The sequence below is a fragment of the Elephantulus edwardii genome, unplaced genomic scaffold, assembly GCF_000299155.1.
Source record: "Elephantulus edwardii isolate Elephantulus edwardi_28Jun2011 unplaced genomic scaffold, EleEdw1.0 scaffold00068, whole genome shotgun sequence".
Lineage (NCBI taxonomy): Eukaryota > Metazoa > Chordata > Mammalia > Macroscelidea > Macroscelididae > Elephantulus > Elephantulus edwardii.
Genome location: NW_006399818.1, coordinates 14180781 through 14208717, shown reverse-complemented (window position 1 = coordinate 14208717; position 27937 = coordinate 14180781). Strand labels below are relative to the sequence as shown.

Below are 27937 nucleotides of genomic sequence, written 5' to 3'. Positions count from 1 at the left end.
GAAATGGCAGGCCTCTGAAAACCTAATAACCTATTTTACATAATAAGTAATCTATATATATGTATATAGTTTCCTCAGGAGGCAGAGCTCATAAAATGTTTAATATTTAATATTAAACAGGGACTATTTACTATAAAGAATTATGAATTACTCATGTAGTATTGGAACAATGAGGAATTGGCCTGTGATTAAGAAATTCTAAAGAATACCATATCAGCATATATAAGGAGGAAGCATTCTCTTCAGGGTTGAGATAAGGGTCAGAATCATCCATGGATAAGAGATGTCATTGAAAAGTACACAGCCTTGGCATAGTGAAGTTGCTGAGGTGCCTCGAGAGAAGGATTTGGTGGAAACATGCCCCCTGGGATGTCTGGTGGCACAGTATATAAAAGGTCAGTGGTTCAAATCCACCAGCTGTTCCTTCGTTAAGGATTTACAGCCTTGGAAACCCAAGGAAAGGTTGTGGTGAGTCAGAACCAGCTTGAAATGCTGTGAGGTTGCTTTTGCTTTTTGAGTCATGTGGGGGAAGATTGTCCACAGGAACATGTCAAGGCTTGCAACTCACCAGGTGCCAGAGGAAGCTGATGACTACTGGACATTAATAGAACCAGGAGCTGAAAAGAGTAGCCTCCAAGGACATAGTTGTGCGTGGCTTGGACTTGAGTGGATCCAGGCCATTTATGTGGAATGAAGGTTAGACGGACAGCTCCCTTCCTGGTCAGGCCTATAGGGTTCTGAGTGTGTGGGGGGCTGAGGAGAGACACAATCCTCTGCTTTCCGAGGCTCCTGCCTCGCTTGCTACTGGCCAAGTCAAGCAGTGAAGACAGTAGTGCCCGGATAATGGATCTTGTTCTTGAGAAACCTGGAATCTGCAAGAAAAACCCTCTTCTTTGTCCAGTATCCTCACTGTAACCTCCACTGACCTGGCTTATCATCCTTCTTAACATCTGAAGGCCCATCAACCATGGCAGCAGGCAAGAAGGGTAGATATGGAGCTGACAGACAGTATGTCAGGAACTGGCACAGAGGAATGTCTGCTCTTTGCTCCACAGAGAGATACTATCTCAGTTTTCTGAACCTGTTTATTCTACAACATCCTTGAAAAGACAGTTTGGAACAAAGGGCAGTTGGTTCCTTGTCTTGTAAACATATACAAAGTGGGAAGCCAGTGGAGAATTTTATCTCTCCAAAATGATTCCTTGAACCCAAAATGCATACAGAAAGCCTCACCCCTATTCCCGTCATAAAGTATTGGAAAGTGGCTGCTTCTTTAGATTATACTTTCTTTTAGCTTTTTAAACTGTGGTTTTAATGAAAGTTTACAGAAAAGTTGGATTTCATTTGTTCATTGTTGCACATAGATAGGGAACTGCCAGAAGTTCAAGCAGGATTTAGAAGAGGTCATGGCACCAGAGATATCATTGCTGTTGTCAGATGGATCCTGGCTGAAAGTAAGGAATACCAGAAGAACGTGTATTTGTGCTTTATTGATGATGCAAAGGCATTTGATGTGTGGATCATAACAAGTTGTGGCTGACATTGAGAAGAATGGGAATCCCAGAGCACTTAATTGTACTCATGCAGAACCCATACCTGGATCAGTTGTACAAACAGAGCAGGGTTAACACTGCATGGTTTAAAATGGAAAAGAGAGTGCATCAGGGTTGTATTCTCTCTCCATACCTATTCAATCTGTATGCTGAGCAAATTATTTGAGAAGCTGGACTCTATGAAGAGAAGTGTGACATCAGGATTGAAAGAAGACTCATCAGTAACCTGTGTTATGCAGATGGCACAACCTTGCTAGCTGAAAGTGAGGAAGACTTGAAGCACTTGTTGCAGAAGATCAAGGAACATGGCCTTCATTATAGATTTTGTTTTAGTGTCAAGAAGACAAAGATTCTTAGTACTGGACCAATAGACAGTGTCATGATGGATGGAGAGGAGATTGAAACTGTAAAGAGCCTAATCTTGCTTAGATCCACAATTAACATCCTTGGTACCAACAGTCAGGAAATAAGGAGATGCATTGCACTGGGAAAATATGCAGTTAAGGTCCTCTCCAAACTATTAAGGAGTAAAGGATGTCAGTTTGAGGACTAAGGTGAGGCTGATTCAGGTCATGGTCTTTCTGATTACTTGCTGTGCATCTGAGAACTCGATAATGAATAAGAAAAAAAAAAAAGAATTGATGCCTCTGAGCTGTGGTGTTGGAGAAGAGCACTGAACATCCCATGGACAGCCAAGAGAATGAACATATATGTCTTGAAAAGGGTGCAGCCAGCGTGCTCTTTGAGGCAAGAATGATGAGGCTTCGCCTTACATACTTTGGGCATGTTGCTAGGAGGAGCTATTCTTGGAGAAGGACATGATACTGGGAAGGTTGGTGAAAGAGAGGAAGACCTTCAACTAGGTGAATTGGCGTGGTGACTGCTGCACTGGGTTCTTGTGTGTCAGGAAGTGTGAGACTGGCACAGGATAGAACAGAGTCCAGATCTTTTGTTCACAGGATCGCTATGAGTTGTACTCGATGGCCTCTAACAGCAGCAACAACATTGTTGCACAATTTTCTCCCTCCCCCTCTTTCATTTCACTTTTTTTGAAAATATTCATTCACTGTTGTACAGTTTCCTCCTGCCCCCAGTCCACTTTGCAATGCATTCCTAAGCATATATTCCTTTTAAACAGTTATTTCCTTAATCTGTTCCAATGCCATGTTCATTATTTATCCCTGTTTTCTTGGTTTCCCCCTAACTCCCCATGTCAGTCCTATTTTATAACAGTAGTCTTATGCAGTATTTGTCCATTTGTGACAGAGAGATTTCACTCAGCATAATGTCCTCCAGGCTCACGTATGTTGTACTGTTTTGTGAGCTCCTTAATTTTCAGTGCTGCATAATATTCTGTTGCATGAATATATCATAGTTTTCTATCTATTCATTTGTTGGTGGGCACTTAGGTTGCTTCCATCTCTTTGCTATTATGAACTACAGAGCAATAAACATGGGTGTGCAAATATCTGTTTGGGTGGTGGCTCTGGTTTCTTTTTTTTATGGTCTCTTTTATGGCACTTTAAAAATTTTTTAAAAAATGTATTAATTTCAATGAAAATGTACAGAGACTTTGGGTTTCCATTCATTCATTGTTGCACTTTTCTTCCCTCCCAACCCTGCCCCCTAGTACACTACCCTCTTGGAAAAGTAAAAGAAAAATTCTTTCACTGTTTTACAATCCCTCCCCCCAGGTCCACTCCTTTATGCAGCCTTTGCTCTCGACTCCTGTCATGACAAAAATACCTAATCACATATCCCTTTTAAACAGTTTTCTCCCTCATTTGTTTCAATGCAGTATACATTATTGAACCCATCTTTCTCAGTCTCCCCCGGACCCCAATGTCAGTCCTGTTTTACAACAGTGGCACCATGCAGTATTTGTCCTTTTGTGACTGAGATATTTCACTCAGCATAATGTCCTCCAGAGTGACCCATTTTGAATAATATTGCATGAGTTCCTTGTATTTCAATGCAGCATAGTATTCCATTGTGTGAATATACCACAGCTTCTCTAGCCATTCGTTTGTTGATGGGTACTTAGGTTGTTTCCAACTTCTCGCTATTGTGAACAAAGCCGTGATAAACATGGGTGTGCATGTGTCTGTTTGGCTGTCAGTTATGGTCTCTTTGGGGTATATTCCCGGTAGTGGAATTGCTGAGTCAAATGGTATCTCTATTTGTAATTTTTTGAGAAAGGGCCGTACCGCCTTCCACAGTGGTTGCACCATATCTTTTTCTATTTTCTGAAATACTTTATGTAGAATTGGTGACAGTTCTTCTCTACATTCTCCAGTCAAACTATCTGGTCCAGGGATTTCTGTTGTTGTTGTAAGTTGTTTTAGTACCTGTTCTATTTCTTTTTTTGTAATAGGTCTGTTCAGGTGGTTTACTTTGGTCTGTGTCAGTTTAGGTATGTTGTGAATTTATGAATTTTTGTCTATTTTCTCTAGGTTTTCACCTTTGTTTGAGTATAGTTTGTCATAATCCATTGTTAACCTTTTTATTTTAGCTCGTTCTTTTGTAACATTGCCCCTTTTATCTCCTATTTGAACGATTTGTGCTTTCCCCCACTTAGTTTTGCTAATGGTTAGTTGATTTTATTGACCTTTTCAAAGAACCAATTCCTGATCTTGTTGATAGTTTCAACTGTTTTTCTGTTTTCTATTTAATTTCTTTCTGCCCTAACTTTTAGAATTTTTTAAATTTTCATTTTAATTTTTAGAAATTGTCAGGTTTTCTTGCTGTTCCTTTTCAACTTATTGGAGATGTTGGGTTAAAGGATCAATTATCATTTTTTATTCTCTTTTGATGTGAATTGCTATAAATTGATCTCTGATTACTGCTTTGACTATTTCCCAGAGGTTTTGGTAAATTGTTTTCATTGTTATTTGTTTCAAGAAACTGTTTTTATTTCTTCTACTACCCACTCATGTTCAAGCAGGGTGTTGTTCAGCTTCCAAATGGATGGGTTTTTTCTCTCCTTTATCCTCTTGTTCTGAGTTTCTAATTTTATAGCATTATGGTCTGAGAATATGCCTTGTATTATTTCTATTTTTTAACTTATTGAGGGTTGATTTGTGACCTAAAATATGATATATTCTGGAGAATGTTCCATACGTATTGGAGAAGAATGTATGCTTAGCTTTTCTGAGTTACATTAGCCTGTATATATCTATGAGATTGAGTTGGTTTGTTGTGCAGTTTAATTCTTTGTTGAGCCTTTTTTTCTGGTACTTCTATCTTTTCTTGAGAGTGGTGTGTTGAAGTCTGCTACTTTTCTTGTGACATTGTCTACTTCTTTCTTCAGTTTGGTTAATGTTTGTTTTGCATGTTTTGAAGCCCTATCATTTCTTGCATAGATATTTATTATGGTTATGTCCTCTTGTTCTATCAATCCTTTAAGCATTATTTGATGTCCTTCCTTGTCTGTTGTGATTTTTTTTATGCTGAAATATATTTTATTAGAGATTATTATCACTACTCTTGCTTTTTTCTAGTTGCTATTTGCTTGGTACATCCCCTCCTCCCCCTTTAGTTTCAGTCTTTCTTTATCTTCACTTTCAGGTGTGTCTCTTAGAGATAGCATATTTTGCTTTTTATTTAATTTGCTACTCTTTTTCTCTTTACTGGTGAATCTAAACCATTCACAGCCAGTGTAATTACTTAGAGGCAATGTTTTATTGCTATCACTTTGTTGAGTTCTTGTTGGTGTTGGTGCTGGCTACTCTGATCCATCCTGTTTTCTGTAGCACCTCTATAAGAATGACTTCCCTCAGGAATTTCCTGCAGTACTGGCTTTGTTTTTTACAAACTTCCTTAGGTTATGCTTTTCTGAGAATATTTTGACCTTTATGTCATATCTGATGGATGGTTTTGCTGGGTACAGTATTCTTGGTTGACAGCTGTATGAAAATATGTAACACTTCAAGAATTTGTGTGCCATCTTTGCGCAGGGGCCATGCTAATCTCTATAGCGTTCCAATTTTGGTATATGTGCTGCTGAAGCAGGCACTAGGATTGCACGTTCTACACCATTTGCATTCAGACAGGGGTCATGTAACTAGTGTACACTGATGGAATATTGAGTGGAACTTTTGTGCTTATTTTCTGGACCTAATTTAGGACTTCTAATTTACAGAACTCTAAGGCAAAGAGTTTGCATTGTTTGCAGCCACCACGTTTGTGGTCTTTTGTTACAGCAGTTATAGGAAACTAATACAATCAAACAATATTTAACAGAAGAGATCTTGAGAGGTCTGAAATTTATTGTGCATTGTAACTCAGCTAGTGAGTAAGGAGTTGTGCTGCCAAGCCAAAGGCAGGTTGTCCGAATCCACCAGCTGCTCGCTGGAGGCACATGGACAATCTCCTCCCATGTGATTTTTAGCCTGAGAAAACACATTGAAGGGTCAGCTATGATTCAGTTCCAACTCGAAGGCACATAGCAACAACAACAACAACACTGACCAGATTATATTTAGGTTTTGTTTTTAACCATCTTGGTTCCTTAGCTTCTAGGAAAGAAGAAATCATTTCTTGTGAGGTCTCTGAACTGAGAACTTAAGACTCAAAGCTCAACACTAGCATTGCCCAGTTTTTCTAGCACTATCAGGAATGATCAACCAAATTAAATTACTTTCTGTAATTTTTTTTATGACAGAAAACACTGATCATTCAAATATTTGTATTCTGCAACTCTTGATTACAACATTTCTAGGTGACAGAAGAGTAGCTATTTTGCCATTGCAAGACATGATATTAGTGCCTCCTGTATCTTTTGTAACATGATCCTTCATCCCTTTAAATCTAATCATATTTAAAAGCCTGTTCTAGAAAACCTAGAACTTATTCAGAGGACTCTCCCTTCAGAAGCTCAATATTAATCGGTGTCAACTGTGGTTCAGACAGAGACGCATAATCACCAAGATTATGTATAATATGTTGTTATTGTCATGTAATTGTTGAGTAGGAACCGACCCATAGCGGTCCTCTGGTGGGTTTTCAGAGACAGTTAATTGCACAGGACAAGATTGCTCATTCTTATCCTGCGGAACTGCTGGTGGATTTGAACCATGTATCTTCAGGATTGCAGGGCAGCTTCTTACCTCTAGGCCACCAGTGCTCCCTATATGTAATGTAGATTATATATATAAAATGCTTCTTAGAAGTGAGGATGATGAGGTTTGTCTCTTATACTTTGGACATGCTACCCGTAGTGTCAGTCCTTGGAGAAGGACACAATAGTTGGTAAAGTAGAGGTTCAGTGAACAAGAGGATGACAAGTTAGATTAACACAGTGGATGCAACAATGGGCTCAAATAAAGCAGTGGCTGTGAGGCTGGTAAAGGAGCAGGCAGTGTTTTGTCCTGTATACAATCACTGAGTCAGAATTGACTCACCAATACCTGTAACACATATAAATAATGAAATACATGTTATAATTTGTTTGGAGTCCCTGGGAAAGCTGGTAGTATTTCTAATCCACTGGCCACTGTACAGGAAAAAAATCAGTCTTCTTCTGTAAAGATCAACAGCCTCAGAAAATCAAAGTGGATGGAGAGGATTTGATGACAATGGGTTAGGTTTTTGGTTTTAGAGTCATTGAGTGATGCAAAGGTCACTGAGTCCAGCTGTTACCTGAAAGGGTACCTGTTCAAATTCCCCCAGGGGCTTCTTGTAAGAAAGACTTGGAAACAAATTCAGTCATTGAAAACTCTAGGGAGTACAGTTCTACTCCAACACACATGTTATTAAGTGCTGTTGAGTATGGCTCATAGTGATCCCATGAACCATAGATCTGATTTCTGTCCTATCCTGCACCGTCTGTATTATCTTGGAAACTTTTGAGTTTGTTGCCCCTGACACGGTATCAATCCATCTCATTGGTGGTCTTCTAGCCTTTGCTGATCCTCCACCTTTCCAAGCTTGATGTTCTTTTCCAAGAAATAGCCTTTCCTAACAACATGTCCAAAATATGTTAGACAAAGCTTCACCACTTTTGCCTCCAGGGAACATTCTGGTTGTATTTTCTCTGATATGTATCTGTTTGTTCTTTTGGTAGTCCATGAGACATTCAGTACTCTTCTCCAACACCACAGCTTAAAAGCATCGATTCTTCATCTGCTATCCTTATTCATTGCCCAGTTCTCAGTTGCATAGCTGGTGATTGGAAAATCTGTGGCTTGAATCAGGAGTCCTTTAATATTTAGACAGACATCATTACCCTTCAGGATTTTGGAGAGATCCCTGACAGCTGACTTTCCCAGTGTCATACATCTCCTCATCTCCTGACTGCTGGTACTACCAAGGGTGTTGATTATGGATCCAAGCAAGATGAAGTCTCTAAAAATGATAGAAAGAGGATTGATGCCTTTGAGCTGTGGTGCTGGAGAAGAGTGTTGAATATACCATGGACTGCTAGGAGAACAAACAGGTTTGTCCTGGAGAGGGTGAAGCCAGAGTGTTCCCTGGAGTCAAGGATTCTGAAGCTTCGTCTGACATATTTTGGGCATGTTGCAAGGAAGGACTGGTCCTTGGAAAGGGACATCATGTTTGGCAGAGTGGAGGGGAAGCGAAGGAGAGGAAGACCTTTGGTGAGATGGATCGATTCTGTGACTGGAGCGGTGGGAATAAGTGCGTTTGAGATGGCTAGGTTGGCACAGGATAGAGCAGCATTTAGAGCTCTTGTACATAGGGTCGCTATGAGTTACAAGCGACTCGATGGCACATAACAACAACAACAACAACATCATGATGTGTTGTAGGTTGAATGTACCATGGACTACCAAGAAAAGAAACAGATTCATCCTAGAGAGGGTTAAACCAGGATGCTCCTTGGAGGCAAGGATTCTGGGGCTTTGTCTGACATACTTTGGACATGTTGTAAGGAGAGACAGGTCTTTAGAGAGGGACATCATGCTGGGTAGAGTGGAGGGACAGCGCAGGAGGGGAAGACCCTCTATGAGGTGGATTGATTCAGTGACTGGGGTAATCGGGATGGGTGTGTCAGAGGCAATGAGATTGGCACAGGATAGAGCAGGGTTTAGGGCTGTTATACATAGGGTCACTATGAGTAGCAAATGACTCGACGGCACATAACAACAACAACAATCATGATGTGACAACAACGACTACTTTGGTGGCCTAGTGGCAAGAAGTTGAGCTATGATGTTGAAGGCACACACTTCTAATCCACCAGCTGCTTCCTGGGAGAAGGATGAGTAGTCTTCTCCTGTGTGATTAACTGCCTCTGATAACCCACTGGAGGGTCAGCTGTGGGTTGGTTCTGATTCTATGATACACAACAATACTAACATCATGATGTCGTCTATCAGTCCAGTGGTAAGGATTTTTGTTTTTTTGATGTTGAGATTTAATCCATATTGGAGGCTATGGTCCTTGATCCTCTCCAGCAAATCCTTCAGGTCCTCTCCACTTTCAGCAGGCAAGGTTGTGTCATCTGTATAATACAGGTTGTTGATGAGCCTTCTTCTAATCTTGATGATGCCACACTCTTCTTCATATAGTCCACCCTCTTGAATGATTTACTTAGCATACAGACTGAATACATACGGAAAGAGGATATAACCCTGACACACATTTTCCTGAAGTTAAAACATACAGTGCTCTCTTGCTCTGCTCATACAACAACCTCTTGGTCCAGGTATAGATTTCATATAAGTACAATTAATGTTCTGGAATTCTCATTCTTCTCAAGGGTAGCCATAAGTTGTTATGATCCACATAGTCAAATGCCTTTGCATAGTCAGTAAATCACAAATAGATATTCTTCAGATATTCTCTTCTTTTAGTCAAGAGCCATCTGACATCAGCAATAATATCCTGGTGCTATGGCCTTTTAAAAACTCATCTTGAACTTCTGGAAGTTCTGTCAGTGCACTGTTCTAACCATTTTTGGATGATCTTCAACAGTATTTTGCTTGCATGTAATATTAATGCTATTGTTTTAAATTCGCCACGTTCTATTGGTTCACCTTTCTTAGGAATGGGGACAAATGTGGATCTCTTCCAGTTAGTTGACCAGTTAGCTCTCTCCCAGATTCCCTGGCATAGACTAGTGAGCATGTCCAAAGCTGCATCTGTTATTTGGAACATGCCAATTGGTAGCCCATCAATCCCCAAAGCCTTATTTTTTGCTCTTCAAGTCTCTTCAAGAGAATAAAGTCTCTTCAAGGCAGCTTGAATTTCTTCTTCAATCGCTGTTGGCTCTTGATCACATATATGGTACATACATGGGCTTGCCATATTTGGGGGCTTCCAAGAAATGAGCTGAATTTAGTGAATTTGAATCTAGTTTAGTCCCTTCATTTAATATGAAAGGAATCTAAATTAGAGCGTATATTAAACTGGGTAAGACTCACTGACAGAATAAGAAATCCCTTAATTTTGCTCCAAATCACTCTCTCGTTATCTGCTCTGCAGTTGAAGTTAAGGCAGGTCTACTTCATAGGAAGATGTTGAATCTTGCCAGTAGAGGGCGAAAGCGAGCCATCGCAGGAGGAAGGGATGCCTCTTCCCGTTTCTGGTGTACCAGGCTGGCTTCTAGGATGTTTGCTTGCTGAAGCTGTGCATTCAGGTCGATGAGGTGGATACATGAGCCCATCCAGTGATGCTGCACTTAATCTGTGCACAGGGACTCTACACTCCCTTGGTGACCTCTATCTTCTGTCTGGACCAGCAACCTCCTTCCTGCGGCAAACCCCACGTCTGCTTCTGCACCATCCTCTCCTCTCCTCACCCATCCCCTTCCCTCCCCTCCAGTTTAATTCATTTATCTTCTTTCCTCTATTTTTCATTTTTTGTTTCCTTTGGCAAAATGTACGTGAACACAAAACTGAAATGCATCCATCTTGGCCAGTTGGTACTGGGCTGGCCATTGGCTGGTACTTACGCTTGCTGCAGTTGGCACCAGTGTAGGAAGAGTAGCACTCGCAGGACCCATCGCCGCCTATTCCACTGTTGCACACGCCATGGACACAGGAGCACTCTGTAGACAGAAAGGGGAGAGTTTTCAGCACTTGGAATAGACTTCTTCCAAATATTCTGAAAAGGGAATGTTTTCAGAGAGTCTTCACTGAAAATCTGCACAGGGAAAACCATCGTTCTGAAACAAAGCTTCAAACCAGTTAATTTTCTTTCAACCTCCCATTGAGATTTTGCGTTTTTACATCAGAAATATTGGATCAGAATCACAGTGCTTCACAGGCTGTTAAAATGTAGATTTTGCTCAGTATATCTAGCGTAGGTAGAAAGGGCATTGAATTGGAATGAGCCAGTTAGAAGCCTTTGTGTGGAGTCATAGGTATCTGGTTTGAATCTTGAATTCATCTTTCCTTTATTAGTCACGATTCCTTTATGCATAAAATGAGGACAGTGTTGCCCAGTAAATGGTATTTCTATCAAGTTAAAGATGATAATGCGTACAAGCCTTATCATGTACACTGGGATTCCTTCCTTTGCTTTCAAATTAATTACTTCATCTTTGAATACCTCAACAAGAAAATTCACTTACTGCCCTAGATATGTTTAAAGGAAAAGAGCTACTACCACGAGTTCAATCACTTCTGATAGAGGAACTCTGCAAATTAATCCTATTTCCTGAATAACTGGAAAATGTAGGAATATAAAGAAAATGAACAAGGACAGCAAATTGATGACTTTCCAGCTCAATGACAGGTCACTTCAGAGCTGACGAGGAAAAGTTTTGAAATAAATGGTCAACTCCTTAGCAGTCCAGTATGTGGCTTCTTTGCAGGGATGATTTGCTGACAGGACCAACACCAGGTGCTTATTATGGCCAGGGCCCCAGGAAGCATGCTGAATTAGTTTCCTATGGCTGCTGTAACAAATTATCACACATTTAGTGGTTTAAAACAACACAACTTTATCATAAGCATATGTTTTGGATGTCAGAGTTTAAAATAGGTTTCACTGGGGTAAAATAAAAGTGTCAGTAGCCCACCCCCCACATGCCTTTATGAGACTACGGGAGAATTTGTTTCTTTATCTTTTCCAGCACCTAGAGGTCAGCACATTCCTTGTTCTATGATCTGTTTCCGTCTTCAAAGTCAGCAGCTTCAGACTAAGTTCCTCTTGTACTGCCATCTCAATCTATTGATTTTCTTTCTATCTTTTAAAAATTTTTTATTTTATATTAGTTTGCTTACAAAGTTCATATACATTGTGTTTCACACTATCCTTCACTCACATTGTGTTTCATACAATCATTGGCATTCATTATGTTTTATAAAATTAATCACCATTGAATAATGCATACCATTATCCTGTTTTTCCAGATCACCATTGGATCATTCCCATTTCCTTCACCCCCCTCTCGCTCCACCCACACAATTGTGCATTCTCTCTACCACCACCCTCCTCCCCACCCCCCCCAAAATTTTCATACACATTTATTTTACTAATTATCTTTCTATTTCTACAATAATGGTCAGTATTTGTCCTTATGAGGTTGATTTAGTTCAGTCAGTATAATACTCTCCAGGCCCTCCCAAGTTATGTAGTTATTTTCAAAATTGTTGCTCCTGAGTGCTGCGTAGTATTCCATTGTGTGAATATACCATAATTTCTCAATCCATTCAATTGTGGTTGGCCATTTGGTCTATTTCCTTCTTTTTGAGATGGTGAATAATGCTGCAATGAACATTTTGGTGGCAAAGTTTAACAGGACAGCAAACAGTAAGTGTTGGAAAGGATGTGGAGAGATTGGAATGCTCTACACTGTTAGTGGGATTGTAAACTGGTACAAGCATTCTGGAAGACAATTTAGCATTTTCTCAAAAAGCTGAACATAGAAATCCTGCATGGCCCAGCTATTTCACTGCTAGGACTATGCCCTGAGAAAATGAGAACTCAGATACAATCTATTGATTCTTTCTCCTTTTTTGCCTTCCTCTTCCTCTTAGAATTCTCCCTGTGATTACATTGAACTCATGTGGATAATATTTGATCTCATCCTATCTTTTAGTGGTTGTTGGGCATCATCGAGTTGACTAGGACTCCTGAGGACCTATAAATAACAAAAGTTTGAGTAATCGAAAGTTTGTTCTATCCTGCACTGTCCTCACAATCTCTAATGTGCTCAAATACATTGCTATAGTCACTGTATCAATCTGTCTCATTCATGGTCTTTCTTTCTTTCCATGACCCTACCCCTTTCCCAGCATGATGTCTTTTTCTAAGGACTGGTGCCTTCTGACAACATGCCCAAAGTATGTGAGACAAATTTTCACCATCCTTGCCTCTAAGGAACATCCTGTTGCATTTTCTACAAGATAGATTTATTTCTTCTTTTGATAGTTCATGCAATATTCAGTACTATTTGCCAACCCTACAATTCAAAGGCATCAATTCTTTGGTCTTTCTAATTAATTTTCTGCTTTACATGCATAAAAAGCAATTAAAAATTCCATAGCTTGGTTCAGACACACCTTAGTATTTAAACTGACATTCTTTGCATTTTAGCACTGTGAAGTCCTATCTTAGCTACATTTAAGTCAACTTAAGAGAATTGGACAATGGCCAAGGAGGATAGAAAGAGAATTGATGCCTTTGAGCTGTGGTGCTGGAGAAGAATATTGAGAGTACCATGGACTGCTAGGAAAATAAACAGATTCATCTTGGAAAGGGTTAAATCAGGTGGCTCCTTGGAGGCAAGGATTCTGAGGCTCCGTCTAACATACTTTGGACATATTGTAAGGAGAGATTGGTCCTTGGAGAAGGACATCATGCTTGGGAGGGTGGAGGGACAGCACAGGAGGGGAAGACCCTCTATGAAGTGGATTGATTCAGTGACTGGGGTAATCGGGATTGGTGTGTCAGAGACAGTGTGATTGGCATAGGACAGAGCAGAGTTTAGGGCTGTTGTACATAGGGTTGCTATGAGTTGCAAGCGACTTGATGGCACATAACAACACCACCAACATCAACATCACTAATATGACACACTAACAAAATCCTGCTGAAGATTATCCAGAAAAGATTTGAACAGTACATTGATAGAGAATGACAAGAAATACAAATTGGGTTTAGAAGAAGTCATGGCACTAGGGACATTATTGCCAATGTCAGATGGATCTTGGCAGAAAGCAGAGAATACCAGAAGAATGTCTATCTGTGTTTCATTGACTATGCAAAGGCATTTGACTGTGTGGATCACAAGAAATTGTGGCCAACCTTGAGGAAAATGGGAATCACAGAACACGTGATCGTGCTTATATGAAACTTATACTTTGGTCCAAGAAGCAGTCCTCAGAACAGAGCAAGGAAACACTGCATGGTTCAAAATTAGGAAAGGATGCATCCTGTCTCCACATCTTTTTAATCTGTACGCAGAACAGATCATTCAGGAGGCAGGGCTTTATGAGGAGGAGTGTGGCATCAAGATTGGAGGAAGACTCATTAACAACCTACGATATGCAGATGACACAGCTTTGCTTGCTGAAACTGAAGAAGACCTGAAGCACTTGCTGCAAAAGCTCAAGGACTGTAGTCTTCAATATGGCTTGAAGCTCAACCTCAAGAAGACAAAGATTAAAAAAAAAAAAAAGAAGAAAGATTCTCACCACTGGGCCAAAAGGCAGCACCATGATAGATGAAGAAGATTGAGGTTGTTAGCAATTACAGCTTTCTTGGCTCCACAATCAACACTCTTAACAGCAGCAGTCAGAAAATCAAAAGATGAATTGCATTAGAAAAATCTGCTGTCATGGACCTCTCTAGAGTGCTGAAGAGCAACGATGTTAGTCTAGAGATAAAGGTGCACCTAATCCAGGCCATGGTCTTCTCAATTACTTGTTATGCTTCAGAAAGTTGGACAGTGACTAAAGATGACTGAAGAATATATGCCTTTGAGTTGTGGTGCTGGAGAAGAGTCTTGAACATATCATGGACTGCCAAGAAAACAAATAGGTCTGTCTTGGAGAGAGTGAAATCAAGTCTGTCCTTGGAGGCTAGGGTTTTGTATCTCCACCTCACTTGCTTTGGGCACGTGACAGGATATATCAATCCTTGGCAAAGGACATTATGTTTGGAAGGGTGGACGGACAGTGCAGAAGAGGGAGACCCAGGATGAGATGGATTAGCACAGTAACTGAGACGATGGGAGTTGGTGTGTCATAGTTAGTGAGACCGGCTCAGGACAGGGAAAGGTTCAGAGCTGCTGTACATTTTGTTGTTGTTGTTATGTGCCATCGAGTCACTTGCGACTTATAGCGACCCTATGTACAACAGCCCTAAATTCTGCTCTATCCTGTGCCAATCGCACTGTCTCTGACACTAGGGTTGCTTTATATCACAGGCAACTCAACAGCACATAGCAATAATAACATACTATGACAGGTTTGGAAGTAGGAGTGGAATCCACTCCCTGAAGAACATGCCTCTGGAACCTTTATGATCTTTGATAAATGTTGATAGCTGTAAAGGGGGTTTAGGCCTTTTGTTCATAGAGTCGCTATGAGTAATGCTCGACTCAAAGTCAATCAACAACAACAATGCTAAGATGTAATCCATGCTGAAGGTTGTAACCCATGATCTTCTGCAGCAAGCCCTTCAAATCCTTCTCACTTTTAACAAGGAAGATTGTGTCATTTTCGTAACACAGGCGGTTGATGCTTCTTACTCTGATCCCGATGCCACATTCTTCATTTAAGAAGTCCCACTTCTCAGATGGGAAGTTGTTGCTGTTGTTAGGTGCTGTCAAGTTGAGCATGACTCATAGCGACCCTATGAACAAAATATCTGAACCCTGTTCTATCCTGCTGCATCCTCACACTTTGTGACACACACAGCTCATTGAAACAGTCACCATGTCAATCCACCTGGTTGAGGGTCTTCCTTTCCTTTGCTGACTCTACACCCTTCCCAGCATCATGTCCCTCTCCAAGGAATAGCCCCTTCTAGCAACATGTCCAAAGTATGTGAGGTGAGGCCTCATCATTCTTGCTTCCAAACAGGATCACCATCTCACACTATACACAAAAATCAACTCAAGGTGGATCAGAAACCTGGGAGTAAAGCCCAAAACCATAAAGTTCATAAGAAAGAAACTGGGATCAAGCTTAGAAGTGCTAGTCCAAGTTATAAAAGAGACTTGCAAATACAGCCAGAAATGCACAATCTGAAGAGGATAAAATTGATGCATGGGGCCTTCTAAAGATTAAATCCATGTGTGCATCAAAAACTTTTCACAACAGGGTGAAAAGAGAACCTACAGACTGGGAACAAACATATGGTAATACCATCTCAGACAAGAGTCTTATAACAAATGTTTACAGAATACTCCTGGGTCTCCACAAGGAAAAGACTGATAACCATTTATAAAATGGTCAAAAGACATGGAAAGAATTTTCACAGATGAAGATATTCTAATGGCAAACAGACACATGAAGAAATGCTCCAAATCTCTGGAAATAAGAGAGATGCAAATCGAAACCACAATGAAGTACCATCTCACTCCAGTAAGAGAAGCAAAGTTTAGCAGGACATCAAGTAATAAACATTGGAGAGGATGTAGCAAGAATGGAACTCTTCTTATACATTGTAAAACAGTACAACCATTCTGGAAAGCAGTTTGGCACTTCCTCAAAAAGCTGAACATAGAAATTCTACATGACCCAGCTATTCCAACACTTGGAATAGACCCTGAAAAATGAGAACTGAGGCACAAATGGAAGACTTTTATGTCAATGGTCATAGCAGCATTATTCACCATTGCAAGAACGTGGGAACAACCCCAAATGTCCAACCACAAACAAATGGATTGAGAAGTTATGTTACATTCACACAAAGGTTTTGTAAATTATTACCTAACTTGGGAGGGCCTGGAGAGCATTATGCTGAGTAAACTAACTCAGTCCCACAAGGACAAATATTATATAAAGCCATTATTGTAGAATGAGTATAAGGATCCAAGGTGGGGGGAGGTAAAAGAGGGATGAGGATGTGCAGGAGTAGGGGGATTAATTATGAGACTGTACAATTTGATTGGTGGGGGGTGAGGAAAATTGGAAGAATCTATTCTGGAAAACAATGTATTAGAATTTTGAAAATAAACTAGTATAATAATAAAAAAAAAATTCTCCTCAATAATTTGGAACGTTCCCCCATGCACATATCCTTCCCTTTCCTGCCACTGTGCTTTTGCTCTCTCTGAACTCATTTTTGGAGTTCCAGCATGGTGTAGATGGTTAACATATTCAATTGATTGCCAAATGCAAGCAGAAATGCACAATTTAAAGAGGATAAAACTGATGCATGAGACCTTCTAAAAATTAAATTTCTGTGCACATCAAAAACTTTTTTCAACAGGGTTAAAAGAAATCCTCTATGACATCTTTTACAGTGCTTTCAAACGACAATAATAAGAAAACAAAAACCAAGCTGAGACTTATGCTGACTGCTTCCCTTCTTAGCGCTTCTGAGGCTGTAAATCAAAACAGCAGCTGATTACCTCATCTTTCTCTCTTAGAGTGACTGGTGGATTTGAACCATCAACTTTTTGGTTAGCAAGCAGTCATGAAAACCGCTATGGAATGATAGTGTCCAACATGGCCAGGTTTATAGTGCTATGAGGCAGGTACTGCACGTGCAGAGTTGAATCCAGCCTTTATGAAATTGTTTTATCTTGTTTGTCATGGATTGTTGCACTAAGCTTTTGTTTATCTTTGTTTCTGGGTTGTTTAATGCGTCCCTACATTTTGCACCTAAGGTGATTGGCTTATTGACCTCATATGCCCCAGCCTTCCCTTTATTGCACAGCTCTTCCATGGGAGAAAGTTGGACATTCTGCTCCTGTGAGATTTACTGCCTCTGAGTACCTGCTGGAGGATCAGTTATGGGTCTGTTCTGACTCGACAGCACACAACTACAACAACATCTATCAGGTAGAGATCTCTAGTGATTTTAGGTAAGAAGTTCTGCTACCAGCTTGAAGGTGAGTGGTTTGAATCCACCAGCTGATCCTTGAGAGAAGATGGGCAACATTCTTGCATCCTTCAGTGTGATTTGTAGTCTCTGAAGACCGGCTGGAGAGTCAGGCAGGAGTTGATGAAACTCGACTATACACAACGTCAACTATCAGATAGAGGGGTCTTGTGACTTAGTCCATAGAGAGTTGTGCTGCTAACCTGGATATAGGACCTCTCTGGTGATTTGAATCCTTCGTCATCTCTGAGGAAGAAAAGTGGATAATTTCCCATCATGGGATTTAAACCCAGCAGAGTGTCAGCTATGAGTCAGTTCTAACTAGGTGCCCACAAGTGAGTTATTTATTATCAGATGGTGGCATTGTCCATGGGGAACAGTGCTGCTAACCCCAAGTTTGAATGAAGAAAGATAGGCAGTCTCCTCCCATGTGATTCAAAGACAATGAGTGAGATCTTTCAGGTGTTAATGTGCCTTATCTCACTTAACCCTCACAGACCCCTGGGGGTGGGTAGCGTTATTATCTCCATATTGCATAAGGAAAATCAGAACTAGTTAAAATAGTAAAAAACCTGAAGAATTAAGTTGCGTTTTCAACTGTCACTCTCCCTTCAAAAATGGGTTTGAAACATGTTATTGATGGTTTAAGTCCACCCAGAGGTGCCTTAGAAGAAAAATCTAGTGATCTGCTTCTAAAAAAATCAGCTGCTTAAAAGCCTTATGGAGAAATCTAGAAATTCAAGGTGCTTCCAAGAAAACAAACAGATTCATCCTAGAGAGGGTTAAACCAGACTGCTTCTTGGAGGCAAGGATTCTGGGGCTTCGCCTGACATACTTTGGACATGTTATAAGGAGAGACAGGTCTTTAGAGAGGGACATCATGCTGGGCAGAGTGGAGGGACAGCGCAGGAGGGGAAGACCCTCTATGAGGTGGATTGATTCAGTGACTGGGGTAATCGGGATGGGTGTGTCAGAGGCAGTGCGATTGGCACAGGATAGAGCAGGGTTTAGGACTGTTGTACATAGGGTCGCTATGAGTCGCTAACGACTCGACGACACATAACAACAACAACAACAACACCAGGCTAATAGAGGGAGCCCTGGTGGCCGAGTGCTAAAAAGGTGCACTGCAATCCCTAAGGAGTATAGTTCAAATCCACCAGCTGATCGGTGGAAGAATGATGGGACATCTCCCTTCGTCTGTCCCCCTCCCCCACCTGCCCCGATATTTACTGCCTCTGAAAACCCACTGGAGGGCCAGTTATGAGTTGGTTCCGACTTGATGGCACACAATTGTTGTTGTTGTTATGTACCATTGAGTGGCTTGTGACTCATAGTGACCCTGTGTACTAGAGCCCTAACCCCTGCTCTATCCTGTGCCAACCTCGCTGTCTCTGAAACACCTACTCACATAACCCCAATCACTGAATCGATCCACCTCATCAAGGGTCTTCCTCTCTCGCGCTGTCCCTCCACCCTCCCAAGCATGATGTCCCTCTCCAGGGACTGGTTCCTCCTTGTAATATGCCCAAAGTATGTCAGATGAAGCTTCAGAATCCTTGCTTCCAAGTAGCAGCCTGGTTTCACTCTCTCCAGGACAAACCTGTTTGTTCTCCTAGCAGCCCATGGTATATTCATCACTCTTCTCAGCACCACAGCTCAAAGGCATCAACTCTCTTCCTATCATCCCTAGTCACTGTCCAGCTCTCTGATGCGTAGCAATGCAATTGCAGAGACAGCACACAATAGCAACAATAATGACAGGATAATGGAGAAGACAGACTCTGAGAAATAAAATGGGATTCCTATCATGGATGTTTCATGAGACTGAGGGAAGAAATAAAAAGGATGGGATTTTTTGGGGGGGGTTGTTTTTTTTGGATGTTGTTGTTTTTATTTGCCGTCAAGTTGGAATCAACTCATAACTGACCCTTTGGTGGGTTTTCAGAGGTTCTAAATTACACCGGAAGAGATGGTCCATTTTTCTCCTGCAGGACATCTGGTGAATTGGAATAGTGTGCCTTGGATTGGCAGTGCAACTCCTTACCAGGCCACCAGAGCGCCCCAATAAAAAGAGTACACAAACCAAATCTATTGTGTCAAGTTGGTTCTGACTAATGGGGACCCAAGAGGACCGAATGGAACTGCCTCACAGAGTCTTTAAGACTCTATCTGTATGTAAGCAGACTGCCACATCTTTCTCCCATGGATTGTGGGTTCGAGCCACCAACCTTTCAGTTAGCAGTCTCAAACATTTAGGCACTGTATCACTAGATCTTCTTTTTGTGTACACAGAAAATCATTCTTATTTCCCATACTTTTGGCTTCTTGCGAGCAGCAGAAACCTAATGTTGTCCAGCTTAGGGGACTCTGTCTGTCAAGGGCCTAAGATGTCCACCCTGAGTGATCCTGCTGGCAAAGTCCACCAGCTGTAGAATGGTGTACTAGTTAGAGATCCAGGCTCAGAGTCCAACAGACCCAGGGTCAAATCATGCCTTTGCCTTTAGAATAGCTGAATGACCCGGTCACTCTCTGTTTCTTTATCCACAAAGCTGGAAGCCCCCAGCTTCAAGAGGTGCGAATCCAAAAGAGATCATGCGTGCATGCTTTGCATTGCCCTGTATGCACCCAGTAAGAGTTCATTAGGTGCTAGCTGTTGGTACTAACAACACATGGTAGTGGGAGTTATTGATTGATGGTCATGTTAGAGAAGGGGAATGGGCTTTGCATTCTGTCCTAACTAGCGGACACTCTTTCTTTTGGGGGGACACACTCTTTTTGTTGGGAGCAAGGCACTAAGCCAGCCAGAGCATGTGACAGGATGTATGACGCCCCCGGCTGCTGAAGCTCTGAATCATCTCTAAACGTGTCAACAGTAAAATCATGCTTCACAGCAGGTTAAAGTCAGTGGCAAAAATAAACTGCAACTGATAGAGCTGTCCTACTTAGATTCGCAAGTGCTGCCTCTTTAGGACCAACTCTTCATTTGGATGAAACACTGGCACCCAGTGGACACCTGGCTGAAAAGCTTGCAAGTCTCCTTAGTCCTTTGTTCACTTGTTCATTATGCTGCTGTGATTGTTATGTGCCTTCAAGTCGCCTGCGACTCATAACAACCCAATGTACAGCAGCTCTGAAACCTGCGCTGTTCTGAGCCAGTCGCATTGATTCTGACACCAAACCCCATTGCTCCAGTTACTGTATTAATCCATCTCATCCAGGATTTTCCTCTCGCACACTGTCCCTCTGCCCTTCTGAGCACGATGTCCTTCACGAAGGACCGGTCTCTGCCGACCACATGCCCAAAGTATGTGAGAAGTAGGCACTTTCTTATTTTCCTCACTTAACTCTCATTTCCACTGAATGCTTCTGACATGGTGCTAGGAGCTTTCCTGTGCATCTGCCTGGGAGTAGGGATTATTCCCGTGTTCGGATGAGGAGGGCTTTGAACAGATATATATATACCTTGCTCTAGGTCACATGGCAACTGAAGGTGGTTTCCAGTCTGATTGTGAAAGCTACTCTCTTAACCATCATGCCTAAGAGCTGGGCTGTCCCATACAGTAGTCACTATCTGCGTGTTGCTATTAAAGTTTTTTATTAAGTAGTAAAACAGTACAATTTACGATTCAGTTTCTCAGTTGCCTTACCTACATTTCAAAGCTCAATTGCTATGTGTGGCTGATAGCTGCCATGTTGGATAGCTCAGATACAGAAGGTTCCTAGCCCCATGGAATGTCCTATCAGAATCTAGAACTTGGAGAGTTTCCCTCCTCTGCTTATTTTCAATTTCCATTTTTAAAAAATCTTTTAGGTTTTTGAATTATCTTTTTCACTTACCCTTTCCCCTTCGTACAAGTGAGTGGAGGTGGGCCGCTTTATTTAAGAATGTTTGGAATCCCCACACATATCTGCACATATCATTAATGGATTTTGGTTTTTTGGAGGTGACACATGGGTCATCTTCCTTGTAATTTTTTTACCCCAACTTTCTTAGAAAGTAAACAATCCTGGATGCTTATTTCTTCCCTCCCCACCCCCAAGTTTCAATATTTATTTAAAATATATGTTTTAAATGCCAATATTATTAAAAGTTAAAAGAAAAATTCAAACTCAGCCCACTGCTGTCAAGTTGTTTCTGCCTCACAGCAACCTTCCTTTGAGTTTCTGAGCCTTGGAGGAGATTATTTTTTTTTCCCCTTGTGGACAGCTGACAGATTTGAATCATATATCTCTTGTTGCAGCCTGACACATTACACACCAGGGCTCCTAATTTAGAAAGAGACACTATTTTTAGCATCTGTAATTTTTTGGTGGGGGGTTAAGGGTTTATTGATGAAAATAACTGCGCTAAACGTGGACTTACTTTGCCATGTAAATGGGCGAGAATATGCTAAGAAGGCATGTTAGTCTATCCACAAGGGGATTGGCTAATCTTGCCATTAAATTGAGCGGATCCAGCAGCAGAATTGGAGGATCTCTACCAGCACCAAAGTAGAAGTAAGAGAACGCAGCACCTTCTTTGACCTGGAAATCTGTGCACCAGTCAGGCTAGGGCCTATAGAAACAATAGCCATCGCAACCATAGCAGAGAACCAGAGACCTGACATGAGAGGGAGCAGACCTTGGGACTATTATGCCATTGAACCAGAGCTAAGAGCCTTTTGCCCAAGTATTCTGGAGGACTTAGAGTGGGGAGTCTTAGTTGGCAGGACTGAGAGCTTTGTAATACTAGCTTAAAGCTGTGAGGCTCAAGCCTAAAGTGTCTGTGAGCACATTTTGGAAGCTGTTCTGACTGAATGATTGTATTTTGCTGTCAATCTGAATTGTAGTCTTTTGCCTTCCCTAATATGGTTCCGTGTCGTCTGTGAGCCATTGCATTGTATTTTTGACCCAGTAAAGCAACAAGATTAGTTTTGGGATGAGTAGAAAGAAGTGTAGGAGTTAGAAACATGTCTGACCTTATGGAATTGATTTAGTGTTGTGTTTTTTAAAATTTCTTTTATATTGGTTTGCATACAAAATTTGTATGTATTGAATTTTACAGTTTGGTTTTCTTTGTTGATGTTGTTGAAGGGGACAGTTCCCTATTTAGAGTTGATAAAGGTCAGATATTGGCCATCCCTATGTGACACTTACTCTTTTTGCATTTGGTGTCATTGTATTTTATATTGTTACTGTTGTTTTGTGCCATCAAGTCACTTGCGACTCAGACTGACCCTATGTATAACAGCTCTGAACCCTGCTTTAGCCTGTGCCAAACTTATTGTCACCGACACACCTACCCGCATTATCCCAATCACTGAATCAATCCATCTCATAGAGGGTCTTCTTTCTTGTGGTATCCCTTCACCCTGGCAGCATGAATGTAAAAATCTTAGAAACATTCAGAATCCTGACTTTGATCTTATAATTTCTTTTACTAATGCTATTTTGAAATAATCTTTCATGGAGATTCAGGGACATCATTGTTGTTGCTAGGTGTTACTGAGTCAGTTTCAATTCCTAGCTACCCCATGTGACGGAGTAGAATTGCCTCATAGGGTTTTCTAAGCTGTAATGTTTATGGAAGCAGATCACCAGATCTTTCTCCTATGGATGTGTTTGAACTGTCAAACCTCTCAGCTGGCAGTGGTATGTTATTGTTGAATTACCAGGACGCCTTCTTGAATACTTACAGGTTCTGATAACCACACTGTGTCTCCTTCGTCCTTCAGTGGAGCTAATTCCAAGTCATGTACTCTTCACTGGCTCCCAGAATGCCCATCTGCACACAGTGGTCTAGGATAGATACCACTGTTTTCCCTGCTTCACATCCCTCCACACTCCCTTAGTGCTTCCTGGTATCACCACCAAAATAAATGACTTTCACTCAAATTCTTGTCTTGGGGTCTGTGTCTGGGAGAAAGCAAAACTCAAAGAATCGGCCCGCTGCTTTGTCTCTCCAATTTCAAGTGTGTTATTTGTGAGTTTTTTTGAACCTGTAAATGAAACCAGCAATTTGTGGCCATGGTAGGTTATTAATTTGTGAACTTTTAAAAGGAAAAGAGAAATCAGAATGTTGAAGGACTAAGAGAGATGTTGAGATCTCTGACTGAAGATTTGTAGTTAGATTCAGATCCAGAAGGACCTCAGAGAGAAGCTGCTAGAGGAACTACTGACTGCTTGGGTCCTGGAGCCTGGAGAGAAGAGATCATATGTGCCCAAGTTCGGCGAAGTAGATTGTGCTCTACTGCTAATCTAAAGGGTGGCGATTTGGATTGACTCCCTGTGCCATGGAAGAAAGGCCTGGAAACCTTCTTTTTGTTATAATTATAGCCAAGAAGTCCCCATGGAGTAGTCCTACTCTGTAACCCCTGGGGGTCATCATGATTCAGAAGTGACTTGGAGGAAACTAACAACAACAACAACAACAACAGCAACATGCCAGCAGGCACTGCCGGTGAGCAAGCGCTCAAGACCAATGAGCAGCTGGATGCAGAAAATGTGCCCTCTCCTCTCAATGACTGCATTACTTTGGAATGGCTGTCAAGCTTCTATTTTGCCTGTGAGGGTTTGGTTAGGATCGCTAGTGGGGCAGTGTTTGCACAGCTTGGCTACTCACCAAAAGAGAAAGACATGAGCTCTGCTTCTGTAAAGACTCTGGTGTTGGGAACCCCACGAGGCAGCTCCTTTCTGCCCAATGGGGTCACCAAGAGTCTCCATTAACACAAACACAGTTCAGAGCTGTCCCTCAAGGAAGTGTCTCTGGCTGGGCCCTTTGGTCATGTAAACCCCATTTGACTTGCCACCCTTCCAAAGGTATCAATTACACAGAACCCAGAGACATACCTGATGAACAGCTTGGCCCAAATAAGTTGTCATCAGCACAACTTTCACAGGCTGTTCCACCAAATCCTTCCTGCAAAACACATCAGAGAGATAACGATGACGCCAAAGGCTGTCTGTTAGGCGGGAAGCCCTCTGGTGTCTCTCTGATTTATCTACTCTGCTTTTGTTTCTCAAATACTCCCTCTTGGTGCTCTTCTTCATTTCTGTTTCTTCATTTATTCTTGGCTGCTTCAGTGCTATAGTGTCCAGACCTTAATACCCATGTCTCATACTGAGGATCTGGAGATCTGCAGCTTCATTAGTTCAAAGGTACAAAGAGGATTACACGAGAAGTAGCACATTGTCCAAGGGTGAAGGCCCTTTCAGTTTTGCATTTCTTTCCCCAGGCTTTCTTGGTGCTTAAATCACCTGAGCCTTGAGCCACCATTTGTCTGTCAGTTTGCAGTAGTGGGGTTTGCATATTGCTGTAATGCTGAAAGCTCTGTCACCGGCATTTCAAATACCAACAGGATCCACCCGTGGTGAATAGGTTTATGCAGAGCTTCCAGACTAATACAGACCAGGAAGCAGGGCTGAAATCCACTTCTCAGATAACAGGCCCTCCAAACCCCTGTGAATAATGCTGGGACATTGTCTGATACAGCGATAGAAGATGAACCTCTCAGGTTGTAATGCCTTTAAACATGACTGAGGAAGAGCTTCTTCCTTAGTATTGAGTCTACTGAAGAAGAACTGATGCCTTGGAATGGCAGTGTTGGCCAAGAGTACTGTCCATCCCATGGACGGCCCAGAGAACACGCAAATCTACTTGGAGCAAGTGCATCTGAGTTGTTCCCCAGCAACAAGGGAGGCGAGACTTCATCTCACACACTTTGGACAGTTTATCAGAAGGCTCAGTCCTTAGAACAGGACTTTGAAAGGGAGAGAGTCAGGGAAAGAGAACCACCCTCAATGAGACGTCTTGGCACAGTGACTGCAACCATGGGCTTAAGCACATTGCGAAGATGGTTCAGGGTTACACAGGGTTTTGATCTCGTGGTTTTTTTTTTTTTTTGTCATCCAGGAACAGTTTATTCAATACCTATTCTGTGCCACATATTCTTTGAGCCAGTAAGGATGGCAATGGAGCCACCTTACCTCTGTAACTTGATTTGTGCCGCTATTAGAACCTCTACTCAGAATATTATTGCCTTTAAATTTTTGACTCATGCACTTTTAACTTGTTAGTTAAATTTGTATCTTCTAGGCTGCAACACTTCCATGATACATCTTCAAGGATATGAACACGTATGGCTAAGCACAATTGATAACAGTGCATCTAAATTCCAAAATCAATCTCCATAATAGTCTATGTGTTTCCTACTGCCAAAGGGGCCCTTTAGAGTAGTGAGAGAAGATCTTCACCCTGAAACCCACAGCGTCCCTTTCAGCAGGAAGTAGCTAAGAGAATACGCCATCCCCTTTTCCTTATGAATCAGGGTGAAGTCTCTCTCAGGGAGGAGTGATAGGGAATGGCAAGGGACACACTGACAAAGGAGATTAATCAGAACTGGCTTTGACAAGCACTGTGGCAATTGGACAATTAAAACAGACATTGGCGGGGGGAAAGAAGAACGAACTGGGGATGAGGGTGGAGAAAACAGTGCAACAATGAATGAATGAAAACCCAAAATCTCTGTAAATGTTCATCAAAACTAATAAAATTTAATAAAAAAAAAGAGTCAGATTCACCTTGAAAAAAAAAAGAGTTCATTTTCACTCTCAAGGAATTCATCCCCAAGAAACAAAACATATATATAAGTAAACAATTATATATTTACTACAATGTGAAAATTATATTAAGATATATGTGTACACACACACTCGCATATGTTGCTGTATACCGTGGAGTCAGAATCAACTTGCAGCTCCCTCTTCCCTGAGTTTTCAGGAGCAGTTTAATTGTACAGGAGGAGATTACCCAACTTTCTTCTACAGAAAGCTGGTAGAATTGAACTATGTGCCTTTGGGATGGTGTGTTATTGTTGTTGTTATGTGCCATCGAATTGTGATCTCTTCTACGCAGGGTCACTAGGAGTTGGAGTTGACTCAGTGGTAGTTTATGAGATGGCTTAAAGTGTGCAAAAAATCACCGTCAGGAGATAACAGAGACATTCTTCAACTGGCAGACGTTTTAAAAATTTTGTTTATTTTTAGTATAATGTTGTTGTTATGTGTCATCAGGTTGCCTGTGACTCATAGCGACCCTATATGTACAATAGCCCCAAACCCTGCTCTACCCTGTGTGCTGATTTTATTGTCTCTGACACACCTATCCCATTACCCCAGTCACTGAATCAATCCGTCTCATCGAGGGTCTTCCTCTCTTGTGCCGTCCCACGAACCTCCCAAGCATAATGTCCTTCTCCAAGGACTGGTCCCTCCTTGAGACATGCCCAAAGTATGTCAGACGAAGCTTCAGAATCCTTGCAGCAGCCTGGTTTTCACCCTCTCCTGGATGAAACTGTTCTGCTGGCAGACCATGGTATATTCAAGACTCTTCTCCAGCACCACAGCTCTAAGGCATCAATTCTCCTTCTATCATCCCTAGTCATTTTTAGTATAGTTCTGATAAAGTATTTTCACATATTTGATCTCATTTCAATTTTTTAACAATGCCTTATAGCTTAGGCATTATTATTTAACTCATTTTACAGATGTGCCATTGAGCTGTGGTGTTGGAGAAAAGCACTGAACATTCCCTGGACAGCCAAGAGAGCAAACAGATACGTGTTGGAGAGGGTACAGCTGGAGTGCTCTTGGAAGCAAGAGTGATGAGCCTTCACCTCGCATACTTTGGGCATGTTGCTAGGAGGGGCTGTTCCTTGGAGAAGGACATAATGTTGGGAAGGGTGGAGGGTCGGCAAAGAAGAGGAAGACCCTCAACCTCGCAATTACACAGTGACTGCTGCAATGGACTCTTGTGTGTCAGGAAGTGAGAGGATGGCACAGGACAGAACAGGGTTCAGATCCTTTGTTCATGGGGTCACTATGAGTTGTACTTGACAGCGCACAACAGCAACATAGTTGAGGCTGAGAAGTTAATTGACTTTTCCCCAGCCTCTATGAGGCCATTTCATTGCAGATGGCATACTCTTCTCACTAATCCTGCTGCTTCTTAGAGATTTTACCTCGTGCGTGTGTTTGTGAGAGAGTGTGTATGTGTGAGTGTGTGGGTGTTCGAGGAGGATCCATCGGTCAGAAGGGAGCAGCAGAGTCAGAGAGGGAGACCACGTTTCTGAACTTACTTGGCAAGAACAGCTCCCATTTCCTTCCATGCCTTCAGCACAAGCGCCCCTGCCGCTGCAGGGGGACAGGGCCCCTCCTGGGCATTCTAGGGAATGAAAACAGCTCAGGTTAATCCATTCATGACTGCACACAAGCATTCTGTATGAGACCCTGAATGAGCAAAACACTTCTGAGAAACAAAAATGAGGTTGGAGGCATAGCACTCCCTGATCTCACAACAGTGGTAACCAAACAGCGTGGTACTGGTACAATGGCAGGCACACAGGCCAATGGAAGAGAATTGAGAACCCAGAAATAGA

General features: G+C 41.7%; 1 protein-coding gene across 1 annotated transcript in view; it reads right to left on the bottom strand.

Moving 5' to 3' along the window:
• The window catches only part of STAB2 (stabilin 2), a 251479-nt gene that overhangs the window by 190247 nt on the left and 33295 nt on the right, over positions 1-27937 (bottom strand). Inside the window, exons 4-6 of the mRNA XM_006888578.1 lie at positions 27638-27723; positions 24351-24420; positions 10468-10563 (exon numbers count right to left, since the gene is read on the bottom strand). Coding sequence (XP_006888640.1) covers positions 10468-10563; positions 24351-24420; positions 27638-27723 — 252 coding nt within the window. The remainder of the gene's footprint in view (positions 1-10467; positions 10564-24350; positions 24421-27637; positions 27724-27937) is intronic.